The sequence below is a fragment of the Triturus cristatus genome, chromosome 3_2 (genome assembly GCF_964204655.1).
Source record: "Triturus cristatus chromosome 3_2, aTriCri1.1, whole genome shotgun sequence".
In the NCBI taxonomy this organism is placed as follows: domain Eukaryota; kingdom Metazoa; phylum Chordata; class Amphibia; order Caudata; family Salamandridae; genus Triturus; species Triturus cristatus.
Genome location: NC_140584.1, coordinates 1,168,693,777 through 1,168,719,298, shown reverse-complemented (window position 1 = coordinate 1,168,719,298; position 25,522 = coordinate 1,168,693,777). Strand labels below are relative to the sequence as shown.

Here is a 25,522-nt window from a genome sequence, read left to right as displayed (position 1 = left end):
GTGCTAGTAGTCCTTCCCTACACTCTGAATCCACTGGTAATTTCAACTCAATTCAACCTAGGATAAACTAATCATTCCATGTATACTCAACTCCACGTACACTTGTTGGGGGTGTTAATACAAAGTGTTAGCTCAGTTGCAACAAAAAGACTGTTTCTAATGTGTAGGGGAAAAAACAATTTAAAGAGGTTCTGTGGTGGGGATTCTTAATGTTTAAGGACGAAAGCCCTCACTCACCCAATGTGCGCCATGCGTCACCATCTGGCCCCTCCCAGAACCATTCCGATTGGATAAGGTGCAGGACTCATGTGGTCTCCCTAAGAGTGAAAATACGTGTGAGGCTTAAGTGCAGAGGGTACTGATGTTGTGAAAACGAAGACAAGTATGGGTGGAGTAAATGATTTGATTAGGTCCCCCAGTGACAGAGTTAAAAGAAAGTGGGGAATAGTTCTGCGCACTAGCAAGGAAGTTTACCTTTGCTAGTTGGTAGAACTACTCCCTGCTTTCTTTTAACTCTGCCATAGAGGGACTTAATAACATTTTTTACTCCAACTAGGAAGCGGTTTTAATTCCCCCATACATGTATTTTCACACTTAAGGAGACCACAATATACTTATGAAAACATTGCCCCAAAGCTCCCCATATAGTAGCTGGGTAGTAGCTTGCACCTTATCCAATTGAAAGGGTGCTAGGATGGGCCCAATTATGAAGCATACCACACACTGTGTTTACACCCAGTGCGTGGTATGCTTCATAATTGGGGCTTTTATCCTTAAGCATTAAGAATTTCCAACACTGGTAGTTTCAAAATTATTGTGTTTCTCCAGAACAAATTAGTAAAAGTCAGTGTTGGCGTGTTTTGTTGTGACAGAATAGAAGGTTGAATTGACTGTTTTGACTCTTACTAACCCTGTTGTGTTCGATGGTTAGCTCAGTTGCCTTAAATGAAAACTACAAATCTCAGAATGCACTGATTTGCTAAATGAAAACTCAGGCCTGAAAATATAATGCAAGACCTTCTTGGAAACTTCTGGAAACCTTAGTGCTAAACAAGAGCATTCATCTAATCCAGGGGTCTCCAACCTTTTCTATAGTGAGAGCTGCTTTAGATAATTGAAGGCTTTCCTGAGTCACTGCCCAACATAATCATTCTGTAAGGGTAAACAACTTAAACACCGACTCGAGTACCCTCAGTTGTGCTCCGGTGAGCAATACACCACTGTTACAATAGCTGTATCACAGAAGCTGAGATGCATGCAAAAAACAGAAGTAGCTGTTAAAAAAAAGGAAAGGAAAGAAATGAAGATAGTGAAGAAAGAAAGAAGCAAAAAATAGTAAGAAGCCAGCATAAAAATTAAAGAACAAAAGAAAGAATTTTGTTTTAAAAGGACACAAAAGTGACTTTAATGAAAGGAAGAGGGAGGCACAAAAGGAAAGAAGTAAAAACAAAGAAAGCAGCAAAAAAGAAAACGAAAAGAAAGGTGTGAAAACAAGAAGCAATAAACAAAGTGGAGTGAATAAAAGGTGAAGAAGAAAATAAAACAGTGGATAAAGTAACAAAGGAATGAGCAAGAAAAAATGAACTAGAATGAAACAATACAGAGAAATGTAGAGGAAGAAAGAAAAAAGTAAAGAGAAAAACAAAAGTAAGAAAAAAGGCAAGGCAAAAGGAAAGAAGTAAAGCATGAAAGACAGGAAGAGAAAATGAAAATGGAGAAAGCAAAAAAAGAGAAAAAAGTGACGATGGAAAAAAGTCTAGAAATAAAAGAATGATCCAAGGAAGGGGAGTAGGTAAAGAAAGGAGAAAAAGAATTAAGTAGAAAAGGAAAGAAAAATAAAGAACATTTTCAGAAGACGGTACCCGGCACTGTGAGCTTCACAGAAAGGGGTGCACATTGCTTCAAAGTGCTGCCTTTGCAAAAGGACAGCTGCATATTATCACACTAGCTAACAGGCAATAAAGTCCGAGCTACTGGTAGCTCACAATCGACATGTTGGAGACCCCTGGTCTAATCACTGACCTTTTCAATGGCCTATGCTTTTATTTTTGTCCCATAACTGCATTGCTGCCAACCTGTCATGTGACCAACTTTCAGCTTGAGATGGTTTTCAAACCAACAGCACTAGGACTATGGTGATGTGTTTTCCTATAGTCTAGGGTGACAAGATATCACGGATTTCAGAGGTCTTTCTCGGCGTCCCTGCGGTTTTCTACGTTTTAAATACATGTCCCGGTTTTGGTACAAGGTCAAGACATCAAGGAAAGCAGACCTGACACCTTGTTTCCACAGGTGCCTTTAAAGTGTAGGGTGGCCGAGGAGGGAGGGGGGGACAGGCTAGAGGTCCTACCACAGTAGCTAATTTTTGTGCAACTGTAGCCGTGTAAATAGAGAGTTCAACTGAACAAGTGTTAAAACTGGTTTCAGTGTTTTAAAGTCACTTCCACACACTGAATGTCTATATATCTTTTGATCACTGTGAGCCTTTAGTCCTACTTCTATGTTTAGCCTGTCCTGGGTCTTGCTTCTCAAAAGTTGGTCACTTTAGTAGCAATGGCAAACTTGAAAAAACAAAGCTCAGCTCGCTTAGTATCAATGGATGAAAATCACAGAATTAAAAATTTGCGAACAGACATGACAAGAATTTTCAATTCTATTAAGGACACGGAGGCGAGGATTAGGCTTCTCATTTCTTTGCATTTATTACAACAGCAACCAATTACAACACTTTTACGAATAAAAAACTACAAATCCCATGAGCACTAGGTGCCCCGTAACCATAGAGAGTACCCTATATAAAGTCTCACAGAGGTAGTCACCTCCTCTTTCTTTGCATGATCCATCTGAAAACGATTAAGTCCAACGTCTTTAACTGAAAACAATCCAGTACGGTAACCAACGTTCCGACGCCCAACAGGAACTTTCCAGCTCTCGGGGAGGAACAACTCCGCGTCCTAAAAATCGACGAACGCTCGCCGCACTTCAAAGGAAATAGAACACTCCAACAAAGCCAGGAAGGCGAAAGCAGAAATCCTTACTTGCCATTCGTATCTGAAAACAAAAAGAAAAAGCCCGTAATAATGGTCACAGAAGAACTTTTCGCATATATATAGATTATTTAATCAGGGTGGGAATACAAATCAACAGTACAATCAAATAGCATTAACAGTAAACACTGCAATTCATGACATATGATTCAGTCGAACGTATAGTCTTGGGTGGGATAATCCTCGCCTCTGTGTCCTTTATAGAATTGAAAATTCTTGTCACGTCTGTTCGCAAATTTTTTATTCTATGTCAGGACCGGAGGCTCCGACTATGCTTGTTCAAACAGCTGACCTTGCATATTAGAACGAAACTCAGCCGTGCTTACCTCATACACTTTATGGCATTGAACCACACATAAGTTCGGATTATCCGGAAAACTAGGATATGAAACTGAAGTGGTATTGCACTTGGTACGCCTGGAGATAGTAAAAGTGACCCCTTCTGGGGAGAAATGGCGACCAGCCAAATACAAAGCTCTGATATCAGACACTCTGTTGCAAGAGACCAAACATAACAGCATGGCCAATTTGGCCGAAATCTGCTTGCGCGATAGATATCTGTTAGCAGGCCAGGATCCTAAAAACTGTAGAACTACTGCGACGTCCCATAGGAACGCGTACTTTGGACATGGGGGTTTGACCATCCGAATAGCCCTTAGCAGCTTGCAGACCAAGGGATGCTCTCCCACCGGTTTGCCATCCAGCTGAACATGTCCCGCCGATATCGCAGAACGAAATGTATCAACTGTTCTGTACGCAAGACCCGCTGAGGCTAGGAAAGACAGATAATTCATGATCATGGAGACATTTGCTATAGTGGGATTGATATCCCGTTGAGCACACCAGCTACACCATTTGTTTCATGCTGATGAATACCTCTTGTGGGTATTATCGGACCAAGCCTGTTTAATGAAGGCGTTAGCGTCTCTCGAAAGGCCAGGGATCTCCCATCTATCCCTGAAACTCGCCATGCCACCAGCGGGAGTTGCCCTGCTATTACCAAGGGATGGGGTAGCTTGTGAGGATCCAGCAACAGGTTCCATGTCTGCGGAAGTAATATAGGTAAAGCACAAGACATCTCCTGTACAACTAGGAACCAAGCTTGTGCTCTCCACAACAGAGTGACTACAATGAGCTCCATTTGCTGATGCCTGGCCTGCGCCAGTACTCTGGGTATCATTACAAATGGCGGGAAGGCATAGCAAAGGCCGGGAGGCCAGACCTGCAGAAATGCGTCTGAGGCAATCGCATCTGTGTCCCGAAGTCAACTGAAAAATTTCTGGAGTTGTTTGTTCAGGCGAGATGCAAACAAGTCTAATTGACAAGTGCCCCATGTTTGGTTCATGAAGCGAAAGATTAGAGGATGAAGTCTCCAATTGCTGTAATCGCATAGGTACCGAGAGTGCCAATCCGCCACTTCGTTGCTGCGCCCTGGGAGATATTCCGCCACAACTGATATTTTGGCGATCTCCACAAGAATCTGTGACTTCGTCCCGCCCAGCTTGTTCACGTATCGAACTGCCGATATGTTGTCCATCCGTAAGAGGATACAGCAATTCATCTTCTGGGGGGAAAGACTGTGAACTGCAAACGAGCCTGCCAGCAGCTCCAGACGATTGATGTGTAGGAAAAGCTCCTCTGGGGACCACCGACCTCCATCAAAATCGGCCCGCAGCGGGCTTCCCAGACCCAGCTGCTGGCGTCCAATTCGATCACTATCGTTGTACTCGATCCAAATATGGCTCTGCCATTCCACAACTCCATGTGATCTAACCACCATGACATCTCCCACCTCGCTTCCTCGGAAAGAGGGATCCGTTCTGCATAACCGAGGCCTTTGCGGAGATATTTGATCTTCAAGAGCTGGAGGGCGCGATAATGCAGAGGTCCCGGAAATATGGCCTGGATCGATGAGGCTAACAGGCCCACAACTCGGGCCACCGCCCTCAAGGATACAATCCGCTTGTTCACAATCAATCTCAATTCTTTCTGGATTGCTCTGATCTTTTGTGCTGGAAGGAGAAGCTGGCAGCTCCGAGAGTCGACTTGAAAACCCAGGAATTCTATAGATTGCGTGGGGGACAGAATGGACTTCTGCGGGTTCACCATGAAACCTAGGCTCTGAAGTAAATCGATTGTCCACTCTAGGTGCATGAGTACCAGGCGAGGGCAACGGCCATGATAATGATGTCGCCGAGATAGACGATCAAGCGAACTCCCAGAGCTCGCAACGACACCATGACTGGGCACAGGAGTTTCGTGAAGCACCAAGGGAAGGACCTTGTACCCGTAGCAGACGCCCTGCCAGAGAAACTGAAGAAACCTCTGATGTGGAGCGTAGATGGGCACTGAAAGATAGGCATCTTTCAGGTCGAGACGCACCATCCAATCCCCTTTCTATAGAAGGTCCCGCAACAAATGGATGCCTTCCATTTTGAAGTGTTGGTAAATGATCCACCCGTTAAACTCTTTCAAGTTCAGAATCAATCTGGATCTGCCCCCTTTCTTCTGGACTAAGAAAACCGTGCTGATGAAACCTCGAGGATGGGGTTGAGTGGCCACGATAGCCCCTTTCTTGAGAAGAGCGAGGATTTCGTCTGTAATGAAATCCTGATCTTGACGGGAAAAATGAATGGGAGGAGGAAGGGAATCCTGGGAGGGAGTATCGTACAATTCCAGTATGTAACCCTGAACCATCTCCAAGACCCAAGCATCTTGCGAGATCGTTTGCGAGGCCTGTAGAAAAAATTGAATGCAACCCACCAGAACCACTTCTGAAAACAGAATGAGCCTCACCTGCATTTCCGGTGTCCTGGTGGTTTACCTGGTTGCCACCAAATCGGCCTTTTCTGAAGCAGTTTCGACCTCTTCGAGAGGGGTAGAAGGAGGTGTTGCCGGAGTTATTATCCTGGTAACCTCTTCTGTGATGTTGTTGTCCACGTGTTGCGCCTTGATTGTACCCGCGGCCGAACGACCGCCCTCGATTTCGTCCGGCCCTGGTGAAAACCGGGCAGAAGGCACGCCTGAGCGATTCCTGCACCTTGTCCAAGCCACTGAAAGTGGCCACAAACTTGGTCAACTCCTTCAAAAATGGCTGGCCGAAGAGAAGACCTTGGGCCAAGGGAATCGCCTCCGAAGAGGATAACTCTGCCAACTTGGGGTCCAATTTGAGGAGGATAGAGCGCCTCCTTTCGCTTGACATGGCGCAGTAGGCGTTGCCCAACTGGCACACTGCCTGCTGCGCCCATTCGATCAACTCATCTGGGTTTATCGGGGATCCGGATTCCTTGGCCTGAAACCCCATTTCCAGTATCTTGGTAAGTTGTCCGGATACGTCTAGCAATTTATCTTGGCATGTCCGCCAGGCGCGATCTATGCCTTTCTTGGGGTCTTTGGCATATTTCTTTAAATATGTGGGCATTGTAGGATCCACTTCGGGTGTCTCCGCAACTCGCACCGCTAGATCAGGCCTCGGGCACTCCGACCGCAGTCGGGCCCTAACGTCCTTGTCAAAGGGACGTCGGAGGTGCGATTGTACATAATCTGCCACCTCCTGCGACGGAAGCCACGCGGTGGAATTAGGGTGGACTATGTCCGTAGGGTCAAAGGTAAGGAGATTAGGCTGACTGGGAACCTCAAGGTGGTGTTCCTTCCTAGACTTTTTCGCTGGTCGGGGTGCTTCATCCTCCTCTGACTTCTTGTCCGATGAGGAGTCCCCTTTCTCACCTTGAGTGGAGTCAGTAGACTCCTTTTGAAGCAAGGTACGCATGGTCGTTCACCAGAGCCCTGGATAGTAGAGCGAAGACCTCTGAGTAAGGGTTAGAACCTTTTTTGTTGTTGGCTGGTGGTTTAGCGCTTGCTGCCGGAACCCACCCCTGCTGGATGGCGTATTCATTTAGATGTCGTTTAAGGGGTGCAATCACCCTTACTAGGGCATTGTTGACAGAATCTTGCACCCTGGCATCCAGGGCCTCCATGAGGTCCTGCTCTAGTGTGCGAGATGGCTCCTCCTCCAGATAGTCATCTTCGAAGAAGAACTCAGCCACTGTGTGACAGAGAAGTGGCCTTTACTACTGTACTTCAATTTAGGGTTGTGCCAATTGTAAGGAGGAGACACAGGGGGAAGAGGAGCAACCCCCAGACAAGCCAGACAGACAAAATACAATTTTGTGGTGGACGGAGGGCTTGTATAGACCTCTCTCGGCAGAGCCTATGCGTGATTGTACGGCCCTCCACTATAGGAATGCCTCGGGCGTCAATGGGGACTGTAGGCAGGTTTTGAATTACAAAAGCAGCTTTAAAATTGGAGCGTTTTCCCGCTCGTAATACTCACGTACACCAGTGACTCAAAGTGCACAAAATGGCTGCTGCGCAGGCGCCTGCCAGACAACAAAAGAGGACGAAACGCGGTCCTCGTCCCCGACTCCCACTCCACCTGAAATTACCGAGGGCGCAGCGCGCCCGGTAAGGGAGGCAAAAGCGCTCCCGCTCGCGAAGGGAAAAGCAACACCAATATCGAGCTATTAAAACTCTGAGCGCGCTAACAAAGCGCTTGTGAACAACACAATATTAAACATCAAAATGAAGAATAAAACCCCCAAACGGGGACAAACACATAGCATAAGAGGCTATACTCCAAGGAAAAACGCATTAATAAAGCGCATTACATTTAAACTGAAGGCAAAACCCATACAGTACAGTATTATAGAGTAGCAAGGGAAAGGCACTTAACTGGCTGCGGAGCAGCAAAGAAAGAGGAGATGACTACCTCTGTGATACTTTATATAGGGTACTCTCTATGGCTTTGGGGCACTTAGTGCTCATGGGATTTGTAGTTTTACGAATAAAAAAGTGATTTTATTGGCTGCTGTTGTAATAAATGCAAAGAAATGAGAAGCATAATCGGAGCCTCCGGTCCGGACATAGAATTTAGGGCGAGTAGATGTACCGGATTCCACACGACAGTCCCAATTTTAACCGACATGTCCCGTGGTCCTGGAAATTTCTTGAAACTCTGTTAAACGTTCAAGTCGTGTCTCCGTTTTCAGATGTCTACACTTTTCTGTAAATAAAATGAAAGTGTCTGTTTCGAGAGCGAGCATAGGATACGCATGTGCACAGTTTACACGCTTCCCATTTCGCCACCTACCTCCCTGTCTCATGAGATTGACAAGCATAGCATGGGAGCCTTCCAAAACAAATACGCTTCCCTGTATTTCTTCTATCCAGACTATTACATACCTCTCAACCCACAGCGTCTCCAAGGAGTTTGAGGTGGAGTGGTTTTGAAAGACAAGGCAATTGAAATCAATGTAGGATAAATATTTTTGGAGGCCGTGTTCGATTTTGGGGTGAGGGACATCCCACTTAACTCTAACATCAACATATTGGTAGTGTGGAAGGTAAAGATTAGTCCAGGGAGTGTGACACAAAACGAGGGTGAGGTTAAAGGTAGGTATACATCAGATCTTTAAATCGGCAGGTACTGTCCGGTACTGAGTACCTGGAGTACCTGGACTTCTTTAACTTTAAAGGGAGAGTACATGCACTTCTCAACACAATTGCAATAAAATAAATAGGGGAATACCGGCAGTTCCTAGATGCAAACAGGTACTTTAAATAGTGAGTACCTCCACTCCTCTATTTACATTTAAAAAGATGGGTATATACTGTTACAGCTCGCAGTCAAAGCCATCCTCAATGTGCTCTAGCAATGTTGTCTGTGCCATATAATATCAGAGTCTAACCCAGGAAAATTCTGACGAGGGAGGCAGGTCTCCACACATTACAAACCAACTTAGGCTGCAAATGCGCTAGGTTCTCTGTGTATGCATTTATTCCGCAGGCGCATCAACGATTCGCATAATGGAATGAATCGATTCTGCAGACTATAAACGATCAGACAATAAAATGTAAGTATAAAATGACTTGCCAAGTTTGTATTTCATTTGTCCTATGGCACCGTTGCGAAAGTGCCAGTCCTTGGAGTTTCGTAATGTCATTGACTCTCCAGTACAGCCTGGTTTTGGTACTGTGGTCCTTCTATATCCAGGACATTGACAAATGTTAGTCCTACCTCCCTGTCTACTGCCCCCAGTCCCTCGTTTTTTAAAAAAATTCTGGCTACTAGTACTACGTTCTAGTACTTTTGGCTTACCTCCCACTTTCCAAACACCTATTACAATCCGACTGACTCGGTCCCTTTTCTTGTTTTGCCGACTGTTAGCTATAAACGAAAGCAGGGGAAAAGAAGCCTGTAAACGGTGTTATACTGACTCAAGCTGCCAGTTTAAGTTAAACTAAATAGACTTGTGTCCAGTGATTGGCTAGAAATACGACCTACCTCGGAAAGCTCTATTCTCCCCGGAAGTAAACACATACGCTCCGGAACGAATGACCCATCTTTTACGGAAGTTGCGGTCCAGCTACAGGTGGGCCGGTGTGTCCAAAACTGTGCAGGCGACGAATCGATGCACTCTGCTGGTTCGTGCTGCCCGTGTTGGCCAGGGTACACTCTGGTACTATAGCCAGGGAGGTCCGGTCTCTGGCACTGTAGGGGGAGCTTCACCTGTAGGTGGCACCGCAGCACAGCCCGTGGGCAAGGTCAGTGTTAGTGTCTTAATATTTAAGCGGAGGATGTGTGCACGAGCAGTGTTTTTTTTACCTGATACTTATGAGCAAAGGAAATGGCGTTGGACGGAGGCACTTAGGCTGCCGGATTTTAAGTTTGAGTAGGAGTTTTGTGAGGTGTTTCAGGATTTTTATGACGCTTTTATACATTTTGTTTGGCCGAGTAAATGGATACCCTTTTGATGTGCACTGCTGTGTGAGTTGGCTATGCTGTCATACATGCTTATATTTTAAATATTGTAAACGTATTTGGATGAACTATTATTGAAACCTGTTGATATTAGTCAATGTGCTCCCGCATGGTTAATCTTTGATCTAACATCATGATATTTATGTTTCCAGTTCGCCATGTGGTATTGGAATGCAGGCTGAAGATTATTCAGCATGGTCTGTTGCTAGAGGAAGGTAAAGGAAGTATTGGCTTAATGGCGCAGTAAGACGATGACGAACCTGTGTGCAGAGCTCCTTCTACTACCTTCTGTATCCTCCACTGGGTCTTGCCATGTGGGTGCTGAGCCGGAGTCAGCAGAACAAGATGCTGATAAGGTCATTGGAGGGACGAAGAGGACCATATCCCCTCTCAGCATGGACCATGACTATCAGGTGGTGGGGATTGAGACTGCCCACCAAGGAACCTCACTGGAAGAAAACTGCACTGAAACATATGCAGGTACATTAGAGGAGGCGGTCTCTGTAATTACCCCTTGCAGTCCTGCAGGTAGAGTGTTGCGTCTTTCTTCTGAACCATTAAACTATGTACGATCGTAGCTAGATCGAGAAACCAACATGGTAATTTCAGTGGTAAGTGCTGTTATGAGGTCTTATGTGGTTAAATGACATTGCTGCTGCCAGCATGGTTAATAAACCTTAGTGCATAGAATTTCGACTCTGAAGGAGAAGGGTTCTGGAAGGACTCGGAGTAGTGCGACATCAGTAATTATTCAATCTGTGGCATTTGTCGAGGTTCCGGGAGAGACGATTCCAAAAAAGGATCATTGAAGTTTTGTTAACTTGTAGGAGGATGAAAAATAGCTTTGTTTCCATCCAACTTAACTGTGCAGTAAACCTAAACCTCCTGTAACATTCAGTTTCTATAATTTCCAGTTGTTTTACATTGGCCCGCCAAAACTTAGTTCTAACCCATTTAGCTGAAGAATCGAGACTAGACCACAGTTTTCATATACAAGACTATTGTAATATATGTTTTGTAATTTGTAATTGAGGCTAGAAATACATTAAAGTTTTTTACTAAAGTAGGCCTTGGTGAAAGATACATTACTCCTGTGTAATTTGCTGAATTTAATTGTGCATTAACGCTTCTTATGCAAAATTCCCAATATTATGTCACTTCGAATAATTACATGCCATATGCGGTATAATTTAACACAAATGCACGGGAACAAAAGGACACTAGCCGTTGTTTGCAGTAAATTTGTTTAAATGCATCCTTGCAACAAAATTTGATGTAAGGACGCATTCCATGTTAAAATTCAGTGCAAAATGACAGATTTGCAATTCACATAAATTTGCAAAAATGCCTCACAGCTACACAAAAATAAATTGTGAATTTCGCACAACCCTATACTAAGGCACAGACACAGTCAGTCTTTAGAAGTCATAAACGGTGAAATGGACATGCAGATGGCATATGGAGAGACACCAAAACAAGTAAGCTGAAACATGGTCATCTAAAACATCATAACTCACAAGGCCCAGGATGCTATGATTACTTACCGGTAATCCCCATTACTCTTAGTCCTACTCGTCCTCGACCCAGTCATTACTAATGAGGTATTCCACTTGACAGGAAACGCTTTTAGGCTCCACCCACCCTCCTGCCAGGGGCAATAAGTACATAGCTAACAGAAAGCACATCCTGATATACCAAGCAACAAAGGCCTGAACAGGGAGGGTGGGTGGGAAGTATGACTGGGTCGAGGACGAGTAGGACTAAGAGTAATGGGGATTACCTCTATGTCCCTCGTCCTCGACCCAGTCATTACTAATGAGGCATACCAAAGCAATCTCACAAGCAGGCCTTTGGCAAACCACACAGAGAACAGAGACCGAACACAAAAAGTGGAGTGCAGCAAGTGAAAAACTTTAATAACACACAGAATCGGGGGGGGGGGGACAACCCCAACAGCACGCAACACACCACAACCAAAATTGGTCCGGTCAGGCAGAGCACAATTCAGACGATCTTGCCGAACAAAAGTAGAATCAGACGCCCAAGTCCCAGCCCAACAGATCTCATCAAGGGAAACCCCATGAAAAGCAGCCCAGAAAGCAGAAACACCCCTAGTGGAACGGGCCTGAACCCCAGAAGGGCAAGGCAAACCAGAGCCCTGATATGCCAGAGAAATGACAGCCTTGATCCAGCGACCCAGAGTAAGACTGGAGGCAGCCTTACCCCGACCAGCCAGACCAAAGGTCACAAAGAGAGAGTCTGAATAACGAAACCCCGTAGTGCGGGCAACATAAACAGACAACGCACGTTCACATCCAGAGAGTGAAGCTACAACTCAGCAGGTGAGGAAGAAGGACAGAAAGAAGGAATAATCAACTCCTGAGAACAATGAAAACGAGAACGAATCTTCGGAACAAACCCAGGATCCAAAGAAAGGACCACCGCGTCATCTAAGAAACGCAAAAAGGGAGGAGAACAACGCAAGGCAGTGAGCTCACCCAACTGCCGAGCAGAAGTAACAGTAACCAGAAAAGCCACCTTAAAAGAGAGGAATTTAAGGTCAACAGTCTGCAAGGGCTCAAAAGCAGAGGACTGCAGAGCACCCAGGACCAAAGAAAGATCCCAAGGAAGAACCGGAGAACGAGCAGAAGGAGAGGACAGCGAGAAACTCCGGAACAACTGGGAAACCAACAACCCATCCGAAGACGGGAGCGAAGCCGGATTCCGGAAAGCCCGAACAGCAGCCCACTGCCCCTTCGGAGTAGACAAGGCACACTTCTTCTGAAACCCATCCAAAAAAAACTGAAGGATAGAAGCGATAGGGCAAGAGACAGGAGACAGGAGACAGACCAAGCCCCAAACACCAGGAGGAGAAAGAATCCCAATGTTTTGAGTAGGAGGACAAAGTGGAACTCCTACGGGAGCCCTGCATCACAGTGATGAGGTGGTCAGGCAAACCCCGGACCCCAAGAGACATCCGTTCAACCTCCAGACCGCCAGGATGAGAGGGACCAGGAGCGAGGGAGAGGGCTACCTCAGCGGAGATGGGTAGCGGGGAAGAATCCAAGGAGGGCCCACTGCCAGGCTCAACAACAACGGGAACCAGGACGTCCGAGGCCAGTGAGGCAAGACAGCCACCACCCGGGCACCCACCCGCTGGACCTTCAGCAAGAAGGCTGGAATCGGAGGAAGGCGTACAGTAACCAAGGGGGCCACCGGAGAGACAACGCCTCCACCCCCCAAGCACCCAACTCCGGAGTCCGAGAACAAAAAAGGGTAGGTTGTGCATTGGCCCTCGAGGCAAACAAGTCCAGCTGGGGAGTCCCAAACCTCCGACAGATCATTCGGAAAATCCTGTGGAAGAGACACAGGGTCAGGGAAGACAGAAACCTGTGACTCAAGGCATCCGCCACCACATTGTCCACACCCCTGATATGCTGAGCAGAGATGGCTAGAAGATGACACTCCGCCCAACCCGTAATTGCACAGGCCACCAGATTCAACGAAGGGCTGCGAGTACTGCCCTGGTGGTTGATGTAAGCCACAGCTACTGAGTTGTCGGACCTCACCAGGACATTGCACCCCAGTAGACGATCCCGGAAGAAACAAAGAGCACGGTCCACCGCAGACAGCTCCCTCCAATTGGATGACCGGCGGGACTCCGACCGGAGCCAACGAGCCTGAACAGTCCACTGACCCAGAGTCGCCCCCCAACCGGACGCACTGGCATCCGTCGTCAACACCAATGGAGGCGGCAGGCGAATCCACATTTCCGTGGAGAGATTGGAGGAATCCAGCCACCACTGGAGAGCGGACACAACCTCCAGAGACACTGGCACAGAGAGAGCATAGTCCCTAACTGGAAACGGCACCCAACGTTGAAGATGCCACAGCAGAGGTCGAAGATGAACCCTGGCCCAGGGCAGCGTGAAGACAGTAGCAGCCATATGACCCTGAAACTCGAGCCACTGAAGGAGGGGAGCCGCAGCCTGGGACAACAAACTCGATCCGATACCCCCGTTCCAACAGCACCCACTGTTCGGAGGTTGTCAGATGCCAAGCAGGAAGGAACAACTGCAACCTCCCACCAACCTCGGGCGCAACACCAGTATGACCAACCTCTGGGGTGGCATAGACAGGAACGCTGCGGCCCCTGTCCAGCATCACAGGGAGGCTTCTTCTGGAACTTCTGGGGGAAACACCTACCAGTACCTAGCAAACAAAGTCCTGCGCACGCAATCAGGATAACGCTATTGTTAGCATATAAAGCGAACTGAACAATAATCAGAGACTCAGGTTTCTTGAAAGGAAAACATCAACAACAATGACATTTTTCAGAGTGATGTTCTTTATATATAACAAAGTCTGACCAATACATGGTACAAGAACATTCAGCCGACACGTGTTTCGTCACACTGTGTGTAGCTATGACTCTTCAGGGCTGAGAAGGACATGGAAATAAAGAAAAATTCTTTTAGAAGAAAAACATACATACTATAGCAAAAAAGAGAAATAGAAGCACATGGGTTCACATGGCCTAGTACTTGACCAGTACAAGTAAATCACTTAATCCAACACAAAACGAAAAGAGCAATGTGACTATTATGGCCGGAGAGGAAAACCACCCCAAGTGTTGGGGTGGAAGTGACTGTCCAGTCAAAGAGGAAAATCATTGGCCATGCGAAGTGCTCGTGGATGAGGATAATACCATAAGGTGTTGAGAAGATTGAAAACGTGAGGAATGAAAAGTCAAACTCGCATCACTGGGTAAACGTGAGTGAAAGCCCTAAATAGTATTAAGGTGGGACCCCATGCAATGGGCCCAATATTATTTAAACTGGAAAGCAAAAAAGACCGGGAAAAATAAGGTGGGGAGACAGAAAAGGAGTAATCAGTAACAATCGTGAAGTCAAAACATCAAATTTGGAAGAAAAACATTCGATATTTAGAAAAGATGCAAATGCAAAACTGTCAGTAGTGAGTTAAAGAACGATTGAACTATTGACACTGACATAATTCAAGATCACGTGGTATATACATTATCCGTGAGAATTGGTGAAAGATCCAAAAAGAAAAAAACAACCACTGATGCGTAGCAATGTACATAGTTAAAGCAAGCTGTAACATGCCTGCCATTATGCGGCGAGAAGCAGTAAGTGCTGGGTTCGAAATTATGAGAACAAGAATTACGACATTTGATAATGAACGCAACAATGCTTTAGAAAAACAAACTCCTACAATTATGGAAAACAGAGGTTAAAGGAGTCTACCCCAAAGGGGAAAAATAGAGAATCAAAAAGCCTGTGTTGTAGGAAAAGAGCAACCTAAGGAAAATTAAGCATGCACGTATCGTGACAAAGATCGCATGGAGGTAGAAAGAACACAGACAATCCCGTACCTGTATTAATGTACGAGAACGTGGTTTCAGAGAATATTGTGCTATAAAAATAAATCGTATCCGGAGTAATCAGGTGAGCGGCGAGATATTTCAAACAGCTAGGGTGATCAGCTGGGCGCTCTAGGGTAGAAAAGGCAGAGTGAGCCTGTGTGCCGGTATGGGAACAGTTAGTGAAACTGGCGGGAAAAACACTCTTACCAAAATGTATTGCGGATCACGGGTGGTGGATCCTCCGGTACGGGTGAAAGCTCTGGAGTGGGGAGAGGGGCAGAGTGAGCCGAGCGTACTGAGCAAAAAACCAATAGTAATGGTTGGCGCTGGTGGAGTCTTACCCGATATCTGAGTGGATCGCGGATAACGAGTTCCCGGTTTCCAAGATGTTGGAACCCCGAGGTCTAAACACCGGAAGTTTAAGTAGGTCAGGTGCCTCAGGGGGCAAAACAACTAAAACGCGCGATGCATGCAGCTGAAATAGTGAAGAGGAAGTGAGGGAGACGTAGTATCGCGTCGTCATGGTGACGCGTGTTGGAAGCGGCACACCGACGGATGTGAGGGCCATGCACGTAGACAGGAAAGATTATAAGAGGCAGTGTCAAAGAGTTCAAGATAAACAGTATCTAAAACATGACAGAAATAATGAGCTGGCTTGCTGAATACACAGTATACATGTGATGAGCAACATTTTAAATTCGTGTTTGGTATTGTAGGATGATAAGAGGGCATAGGGTAGAAAGTCAAACAATCTGAAATTGTATGTCACACAAACCAATCGGATATGAGTAATCAATGAGAGGGATAGGGATCCCTGCTTAAGAGAGAAAAGGCAAGACCAAAACATACAATGCATTGATAGGAGAATGAGTACATGTATGGGGAAGCATGATAGTCAGTGCTATCTATACAAAAGAAAATTGCATTATTGCACATGGAGAAACCTCAATGAAAATTTACAAGAAATCAGTTTAGGTTCCTAGAAAGTACTGTAGTTCGTGGTCGATATTGAGACCGTGTTTCACCGACTGAAGACGCATGATCCATGTCGCCTCCTGTCGTCTCAGTCTTAGCTCACGGTTGCCACCTCGGGCATTCTTCCTTGTGATGTCTATTCCGAAGAATGAAAGTTTTTTCCGTGCGCCCTGTGTTTTGCATGATGCTATGTGTGACGCCATCGGGTATTTGGCATCCACATTATGCATGGCACGTACATGTTCACTGATGCGCTCTTTTAATGGTCTGATCGTGCTTCCCACGTATTGGAGATTGCACGTACATTGTAGGATGTAGACTACAAAAGAGGAATTACAGTTGATATTGCAAGATATTTTGTATTTTCTGCCATTCCAGCTACTGAATTCCTTAGTGCCGTTCGCGGCCCATTTACAATTGCCACAGCAGCCACACTTGAAGAAACCAATGGTATGGGGTTTAAGCCACATGGTGGATGCCGGTGTGGAGTGAGGAATCGTTGGACAAAGTCTGCTTTTTAGCGTTCTTCCTCTTCTGAATGTGATTTGTGGGTGATTACTGATGTTCTCTTTGATGCTTGGGTCAGCTAGTAGTACACCCCAGTGTTTGTTGAAACTTTTGCGGATGGTGGTACTGATGGCATTATATTCTGTGATCAGTCTTACAGGTTGTTTGTCGGTGGAACCACCGGTTTTTATTTGTAGAGTTTTGTTTCTAGTGATGTTTTGGATTCGGGTGGCTGCTTTAGTGAGGGTCTGTGGTTTGTAACCTCGTTTCTCAAGTCTGTCCTTCATGTCATTTAAGCAGCTTGAGAATTCTGTGTCTTCACTACAATTCCTCCTGGCCCTGGTGAATTCCCCAAAAGGGATCGTCTCTATTTGGTGGATGGGATGAGCACTGTTCGCATGCAGAATGGCGTTGCATGAGGTCTGTTTGCGATATAATTTACTTTGTAGGGAATCATTTTTGACATAAAGTTCCACATCCAAAAAGGAGATATTAGTCTTGCTTGATTCACATGTAAATTTCATGTCCATGTGGTTTGAGTTGAGATAATCACAAAATAGATTGAGGTTATCCTGCGTGCCTGACCAGAGCAGAAGACAGTCGTCGATGTATCTGCCCCAGTATATGATGTAGTCTGTCCATTGGGCTGCTTTCTTGCCCCACACCCATTCTGTTTCTAGGGCACCCATATACAGGTTGGCAAAGGATGGTGAGAATTTGGAACCCATTGCCACGCCCTTGATCTGTCTGTACCAATTTTGTTCATACATGAAGACGTTATTATGAAGTATGATTTCCATCATGCTGGTTATCATGTTGGTGTGTTGCCACAATGAGGCTGATCTATGGTGAAGAGATTTAGACACCACCTCGAGTCCCAGATCAGGTTTGATGGATGTATACAGGGAGACGACGTCGAGAGTAGCTATAATCATGTTCGGTTGCCATTGTATGTCGTTCAGGATCCCTAGTATGTGCTTAGTATCTTGTATTTAAGAAGGCAAGTTTCTGACCACTGGGCTGAGGAACAAGTCCACATACTGGGAAAGTCTTTCAGTTGGTCCTCCTATGCCAGAGATTATCGGACGGCCAGGAGGAAAAGGGGCCTGCTTGTGTACCTTGGGAAGTGTATATAGCACAGGATATGTAGGTTTGCTGGTAGTCATGTAGCATGTCTCGGCATCATCAATCAGTCCCATCTCCTGCCAACTACGGAGTTTGCTGTTTATGAGGCTAGTCAAAGGGCCAATCGGGTTGTTATCGAGTAATTCATAACAAGTGCTGTCTTGTAATTGGCTCATGATCTCGGTGTGGTAGTCCTCGCGGTTCATCACAATGACGTTCCCGCCTTTGTCGGCTTCCCTGATGATAATGTTCGGCTCCGCGGACAAATTCTTGAGGGCTATTTTTTCGCCCTTGGTAAGATTTTCTTTGGTGTTATGGTTGCTCCTTCGTAAGTTATTTTCATATTTTTCAAGATCTTCCAGTACTAAGTTATGAAATGTGTCAATGTTATTCCCTCCAGACAGAGTAGGCGTCCATCTTGATTTGTTCTTAAGGCCACTAGGGATGGTGCCAAATGGGTCGATGTCGAGGTCTTGTAATAAAAGTTCCAGGCTTGGAGGTGGATCATCTAATTCAGAGATGGACAGGAGTAGGTGGGTGTCGTAGACCTCTTTGATGGTTTGAGGGTTGAGAGGGCCGGTGTTGCGAGTAGGTTCAGTATGGTATGTGGGCATAGTTTGAAAATGTTTTTTGAGTTTGAGTCCTCTGATGAATTTAAACAAATCTATTTTGGTTCTGCACACGTCCCCTACTTCGTACGGATTGAAGCTAAGGCCCTTGCTGAGTAGAGAGATCATATTGTTGTTGAGAGGAAAGGAGGAAAGATTGACTACTTGTATTGCAGAGTTGTCGGTCACTGTTTTTCGTTGCCCGATCTCAGTTTTTTCTTGTATTGTTCGGTTTCCTCCCCTTTTCCCCCTGTGGGTTTTTTGTCCCCTGTGCCCTGTCTCTGTTGTGTTCTCGTCTCGCGTCTGATGGCTTGTACCTCGCGTAAAAAACTGGAACTAGTTGTCTGTGGATTGGCTGAATCTGTGTTTTCCGGATCACTTTCACTGGTGGCCTCAGTGTTGAGGGATGAAGTGCTCGAGGAGGTTGGAGATTTGTTGATATTTGTGGTTCTTGGTGCATTAGGGACTACGCGGTCGTATTTGCGAGCAAAGGTGAATACCCGTCCCTCTTTGTAGTCAGCCTCATCCCTTTTAAGTTGTCTAGTTTTTCTTTCTTTTATGTCATTTTGATGTTTGGTCAATACTTCTTTCAGAATTGCATAGTTTTTTTCGGTTGCGTCTTTCAGGTTGAGTTCTGCAATTTCTTTTTCCAGATTTGTGATTTCTAGTTGTAGTTTATTCACTTTGCGCTCTGCATTTTCTATTAAGATGTGAATGAGTGTTTTGGAGTTATTTGTTAAAGATTCTTCCCATTTGCCCAACAAGTCATCATCCAGGTCATCAAAAGTAGGGAATATTTGTGAACGTAATCCTCTTGGTACTCTGTTTAATCTCAGGTAATGTTTCAGTGTGGCGCTGTCCCACCATCTAGAATTTTCTGTCTTTTTTAGCTTTTCCAATTTAATGAATTTTTCTTTAAGTCCTTCTTTACGTTGTGGATCACTGTTATTAGCTGTACCGGTCAGTGGTGTACCTTTTGCTAAATTCTCAAAAAGATCTGCTGCCACCTTGTCTCTATCCATAACAAGGGAGATGGGCACGGTGCTTGAAATATAGAGAAATATGAGTGAGGAGATTGGTGCTATGCGGCTGCCCTTCCTTATTTTGTCCAGAAAAATACACAAAAATGGCCGGGTTGGATGGGTATGAAGGAAAAGGCGCTCAAGCGTGTGCACTAAGGGTATCACTTTTCGATAGTAAGTTTAGGTGCTGCCAGGTCAGGGATACCAACCCAAAGGATCCCTGCGATAAAGTGGGAGAACCCACTTAAGGAAATAGCAAACAAAGTCCTGCGCACGCAATCAGGATAACGCTATTGTTAGCATATAAAGCGAACTGAACAATAATCAGAGACTCAGGTTTCTTGAAAGGAAAACATCAACAACAATGACATTTTTCAGAGTGATGTTCTTTATATATAACAAAGTCTGACCAATACATGGTACAAGAACATTCAGCCGACACGTGTTTCGTCACACTGTGTGTAGCTATGACTCTTCAGGGCTGAGAAGGACATGGAAATAAAGAAAAATTCTTTTAGAAGAAAAACATACATACTATAGCAAAAAAGAGAAATAGAAGCACATGGGTTCACATGGCCTAGTACTTGACCAGTACAAGTAAATCACTTAATCCAACACAAAACGAAAAGAGCAATGTGACTATTATGGCCGGAGAGGAAAACCACCCCAAGTGTTGGGGTGGAAGTGACTGTCCAGTCAAAGAGGAAAATCATTGGCCATGCGAAGTGCTCGTGGATGAGGATAATACCATAAGGTGTTGAGAAGATTGAAAACGTGAGGAATGAAAAGTCAAACTCGCATCACTGGGTAAACGTGAGTGAAAGCCCTAAATAGTATTAAGGTGGGACCCCATGCAATGGGCCCAATATTATTTAAACTGGAAAGCAAAAAAGACCGGGAAAAATAAGAATTTTTCTTTATTTCCATGTCCTTCTCAGCCCTGAAGAGTCATAGCTACACACAGTGTGACGAAACACGTGTCGGCTGAATGTTCTTGTACCATGTATTGGTCAGACTTTGTTATATATAAAGAACATCACTCTGAAAAATGTCATTGTTGTTGATGTTTTCCTTTCAAGAAACCTGAGTCTCTGATTATTGTTCAGTTCGCTTTATATGCTAACAATAGCGTTATCCTGATTGCGTGCGCAGGACTTTGTTTGCTATTTCCTTAAGTGGGTTCTCCCACTTTATCGCAGGGATCCTTTGGGTTGGTATCCCTGACCTGGCAGCACCTAAACTTACTATCGAAAAGTGATACCCTTAGTGCACACGCTTGAGCGCCTTTTCCTTCATACCCATCCAACCTACCAGTACCTCTCGGGCCCTTAAAGGAGGACTGCTGAAACCTGGAAGGCTGGCAAAGTCTTGGCATAAGAAAAAGAAAAATCCTTACGAGAAGGCTGCTGACGAAAGGAAAAGGAATGCTTTCGCTCTTCGAACACCTTATGAAGCTTATCCTCAAAAACGTCCCCATAGATACGAGGGCTAGTAAAGGGCAAACGCAAAGCCATGGACCTCTGCGCGGCGTCAGTATTCCAACCCTTCAGCAACAAATTCCGACGAGCAGCAATAGAGGAACCACAGGACAAGGCAGAAGCGCGCACAGAATTGAAGGCAATGTCCGAGAGGAATTCGGCCTGACGTTCCATGGATTCCAGCAAGTCCGGGCAACTGCCCCCCTCCTGCATCATGGAAAACAAAGTCTTAAAGTCAGTCAACAGTGACTGAGCGACATAAGCCCCATAGACACCAGAACGGATACCAAGGTGAGAACCAGCATAAGACTTCCTCAACGCAGAGTCAATCTTCTTATCCACACCATCACGTAGAATGTTATCATCCGCCATAGAAGGACGACCCACCAAACTTGCGACAATGGAATCCACATGCACCGACTCAGGAAACGATTCCTCCATGTCCTGTAAAGGATACAGTTTTGACATGAAGCGCGGCATTATAATGTGATCCGGATCCTTCCATTCTTTCAAGAGGACATCCATCACAAATGGATAGATTGTGTTGGACTTGGCCCTTTTTGCAGGGTCATCCCTAAACTTTTTGCCTTCCTCCGGTATTTTTTCTGACCTGGTGTTGGCTATTTTATGACTCTGGGCACCTTACCACTGCTGACCAGTGCTAAGGTGCATATGCTCTCCCTATGGTAAAATGTATTCATTAATTGATATTCATGATTGGTTTATTGGATTTACTGTCAGTCCCCAGTAAAGTGCACCAGGAGTGCCAGGGCTTGTGAATGCCAATGCTGCTAGTGGGCCTGCAGCGCTGGTTGCGCCACCCACAGAAGCGGCCTTGTAAAATGTGTCTAGGGTCTGCCACTGCAGAACCTGCGTGCAGTCTGGTACTGTCATGCTGGCTGGGCAAGTGCACACACTTGCCAGCCTCCAAACCTTCCCTTTGCCTCATGTTAGTCACCCCTATGGTAGGCCCACGGGCAGGGTGCATTGTAGGTGTAAGGTAGGACAAGCCCTGAGTGTGTGGCATGTCCTAATAGTGAACTACAGCCATTTTCGTTTTTCACTATTGAAGGCTACCTGCTCTCCATAGGCCAGAATGGGCTGCTGGAGTCACTACACGCTGTGACCCCAGTGGACTCATAGAGCATGGTAGAATGTCAAGTTTCGTATGCCTGAACTCAGAATAATAAAATACTTCTTGTAGTCAAGTTTATTTTAGTATTCTGGGTTTGTAAATACTACTTTTAGAAAGTTAGTATTTACTGACCTGGCCATTTCAGTCCGCCTCTGCTGTGTGTGTGTGTGTTCTGCCTAGCAACAGTAAGGAGCAGGGTTGGGGAATCCCCAGAGACAGGCTGGCTGCCAGGTGGTGGGTAGAGAGATTACACCAGGATGGGTGGGAGGAGTACACCTTGATTCTTGAATAGACCTGTGCTCTGCCACTACAAAAGCCGGCTCCGCCCCCTGTGGAGCGGCTGATGTCTCTGCCCTGCTGCTGAAAGGAAAGAGCAGAGTCACCATAACAAAGTGCTCCAGAACTGGACTGGGCCAGGCCCCCTGGCGCTAAAGAACAAAAGAATCACTGTATAAAAGTAGGAGCCTGGCTCCTAAGAAATCAGAATCCTGTTTTACCACAAAGAACCTCTGCCCGACTAGAAGGAGAAGACGACGCTGGAGGAACTGGCCTGCTGCTTGCCTTGCTGAGAAAGGAGAGGAAGAGACTTGCTGAAAAAACTTTGCTGCTTTGTGCTTTAAACATTCTCCAAGGGCTTGATCTGAGCTTGCCCCCTGAACTGAACCCCAGGACCAGTGGGTTCTTTGTGCCTTTGCTCGTCCTGAAACTCGAGCCGTCTGTGCATCCCGCTTGAGGAAGACTGCGCCCCTCATCGCCCCTCCTAGGGCCGTGACACTCGGGAACTTGCCTGCCTTCGCCCCGTGAGAGCCTCGCTCCGACCGGAGTCGCTCTCTGCCCCCGGGCTAGGCTGCCTGCGCCTCTGCCACCGCCCGCTACTGGAGCGCGCTGAAGCGCTATCACCCCTCCCGCCGGAATCCCTATCCGACGATCGTGATCCCCGCCGGGTCCCCAGCTGCACGGACCGTGCCCTGTGACCCCGCTTCGCGATCTCGGTCTGAGATCAGGCCGCGCCGCCCCCGCTGAGGAGACCCCCGCACTGCCGTGCTGAGGGTCGTGGGCCGCGCCTGCCTGAATACACGCACCCGCTCAAGAGGATCCAAAGGTGCTCCCCCTCCCATCACCGGAGTCGCACTGCCCCGTGCCGGCTCCCCCAAGGGACTGCAACGTTCCTCAGCATTCCAGTTTCGGGCTCGGGGCCCGCAACGCCTTCTTTCCCCGTCTTCGAGAGCCGCGGCAGGGTCCGGGCTGATCGTTGACAGAAGGGAGAGAGATACGCGAAGAAGAGCACCGAAGGGCTGAGACTGCCCCAAACCCCCCTGTAAGTGACTGGAATCCCGAGTAAGCCATGCTAAAAAGACTGAAGAGTATAACATTTTAAACTACCAACAAAGAACATTTGCCTGCTTTACAATCTGGTGGCATAGCGAAAATGTTATTGGTCTTGTGATAAGTCTGCTGATATATATACCTATTTTTACATAAAGAGCGTATTTTTACATATCCAAGCCTGGTGTCCATTTCTGGGGGGATTGATGTATTTACTGTGTGTGCGGTTACAAATGCTTAACTGACTAACGCCTGGAGAATAGCCTTGGCTGCTCACGCCACGCACCTAGAGGGTGAGCAAGGGTCCTTCAGAAGGGGTATCCTGCGCCCTGACGTAGAGGAGAGGGTTCCTGCTTGACACAAGGGCAACCTTGCGCCCACCAGAGACCCCCAAGTCTAACAGATAGGAAGAGAAGTAGTAACAGGCTTCCGAAATTGCCGCAAAACAACATCCGAGGAAGTACTGGCCTCCGCATCATCAGGAAACCCCATGTTCTCACACACATGAGAAAGAAGGTCAGGCAACAACTCCTTGGAAACATATTTACCTTTCAGATCCACCCCCCCCAAGGAAGCGTCATCAGAAGAATGGGAAGAAGAAATGTCCGACTAGAGGGCAACACCCCCACCTGAATGACTCCCAGCAGACTTCTTGGAGGACTTCAGATCAGACAAAGTCTCCAAAATCAGGTGCTTTAATCTGCCGTCATCCAACCTGGCTCGCTTCACCGCTGGGGCAGAATCCCCACTGTCAGCAGGGGAAGAGGAAACAGACACATGCTTTCGCTTTTTGTGATGTTTCCCCATCATGAACATGCAGCAAGTGAAAAAACTACAAAGACAGGACCCAGCGCACACAACCAACAAAGGCAGGAACAGACCAGAATGCGACCCCCCCACCCCCACCTTAAACAAAAAAACAAGCCGGAAACCGCCCATAATCAATCCGGCAAGTGAAAACAGCTGAGCTGAACCAAAACCAGGGCGGGAGGGGGCGTGGCCAATCCCTAAACTTCAAAACACCACTCATTATGGCCGCCGAAGGCCGAAAACTCGTCAAGCCCCAGTGCGAATGGCACGGCGCTCTATGGAGTAGCAGAGCACCTGGAGCCCACCCGGGCGCACCACATCGGGAGCAGGACACAGGTAAGCCGAACGGAGTACTCGGAACCCAACCCGATTGCTCCTAAAGATAACGCGGCACACGGAGCGCCCAGACACCACCTCGGGCACTCCACAAAGACCGCGCCAGAGCGGGCCAGAAAAAAGCACAGCGTAGCATTCTGGGCCAAACACGAGCGCACCGAAAGAGAAGCGGCCGGCACACGGAGCGCCCAGTCCCCACCCCGGGCGCTCCACAAAGTCCGCGACCGAGCGGCGATATTGTAACAAAAGAAGAAATACCAGGAATCGAACACTCGACCCTGAGGGCAAGAGTGACTCCCTTGCCAGAAACACCCGGGATTGAACACGGAAACTTGAGAGCAAGAGTCCCGCTCCTAACCATTAGGCCACAGTGTCTCATGCAAAAAATGAGGCACAGAAAGGACGCCCGTACGATCGGCGAGGTCTAGGCTCCTGGAAATACTTCGGACGGCAGAAAAAAATATAACACAAAGCCCCAAGGAGGCGCAGCAGGGAAGGACTCACCCGACAACAGGACCCCAGGAAACCAGCGCAGCCCAGCAGAACCGGTAACCAGGCACCCGAAGGAGTCCAGAAAGCCAAGCAGCCCGACTCAAGTAGCTCCCACGAAGGCCCATGAGCACCCCCAGAGCCCAGCAGAGGAGGAAACTACAGGACACGAAGCAGGTAAATGCCCAGCACCTACCCCAGCATCCCCGTCGGGTCCACTGACAGGAAACAAAACAGGATATGCTTTGTGATGGCTATGTACTTATAGCCCCTGGCAGGAGGGTGGGTGGAGCCTAAAAGCGTTTCCTGTTTTTTTTTCCTGTCAAGTGGAATACCTCATTAGTAATGACTGGGTCGAGGATGAGGGACGTAGAGGTAATGGCTGATTCTGCACCACACATCGTCATGTCAAGGAGTGACAGCCCTGCAACATCTCTGTATTATTTTATTTATTA

General features: G+C 46.7%; 2 protein-coding genes across 8 annotated transcripts in view; one reads left to right on the top strand and one right to left on the bottom strand.

The window, feature by feature from the left end:
- Positions 1-9,383, bottom strand: part of BCS1L (BCS1 ubiquinol-cytochrome c reductase complex chaperone) — a 113,748-nt gene extending 104,365 nt beyond the window's left edge. Inside the window, exon 1 of one of the 4 annotated variants that reach the window (XM_085650046.1) lies at positions 9,205-9,383. The gene's annotated coding sequence lies outside the window, so the exon portion shown is untranslated. Of the gene's footprint in view, positions 1-8,979; positions 9,136-9,204 lie in introns of those variants that run through there. The other 3 variants (XM_085650044.1, XM_085650045.1, XM_085650047.1) reach the window with 3 other exon arrangements.
- Positions 9,351-25,522, top strand: part of ZNF142 (zinc finger protein 142) — a 97,866-nt gene continuing 81,694 nt past the window's right edge. For 2 of the 4 annotated variants that reach the window (XM_085650043.1, XM_085650040.1), the window contains exons 1-2: positions 9,351-9,650; positions 10,020-10,395. In XM_085650043.1, coding sequence (XP_085506169.1) covers positions 10,119-10,395 — 277 coding nt within the window. In that variant the 5' untranslated portion in view covers positions 9,351-9,650; positions 10,020-10,118. Of the gene's footprint in view, positions 9,651-9,765; positions 9,874-10,019; positions 10,396-25,522 lie in introns of those variants that run through there. The other 2 variants (XM_085650042.1, XM_085650041.1) reach the window with 2 other exon arrangements.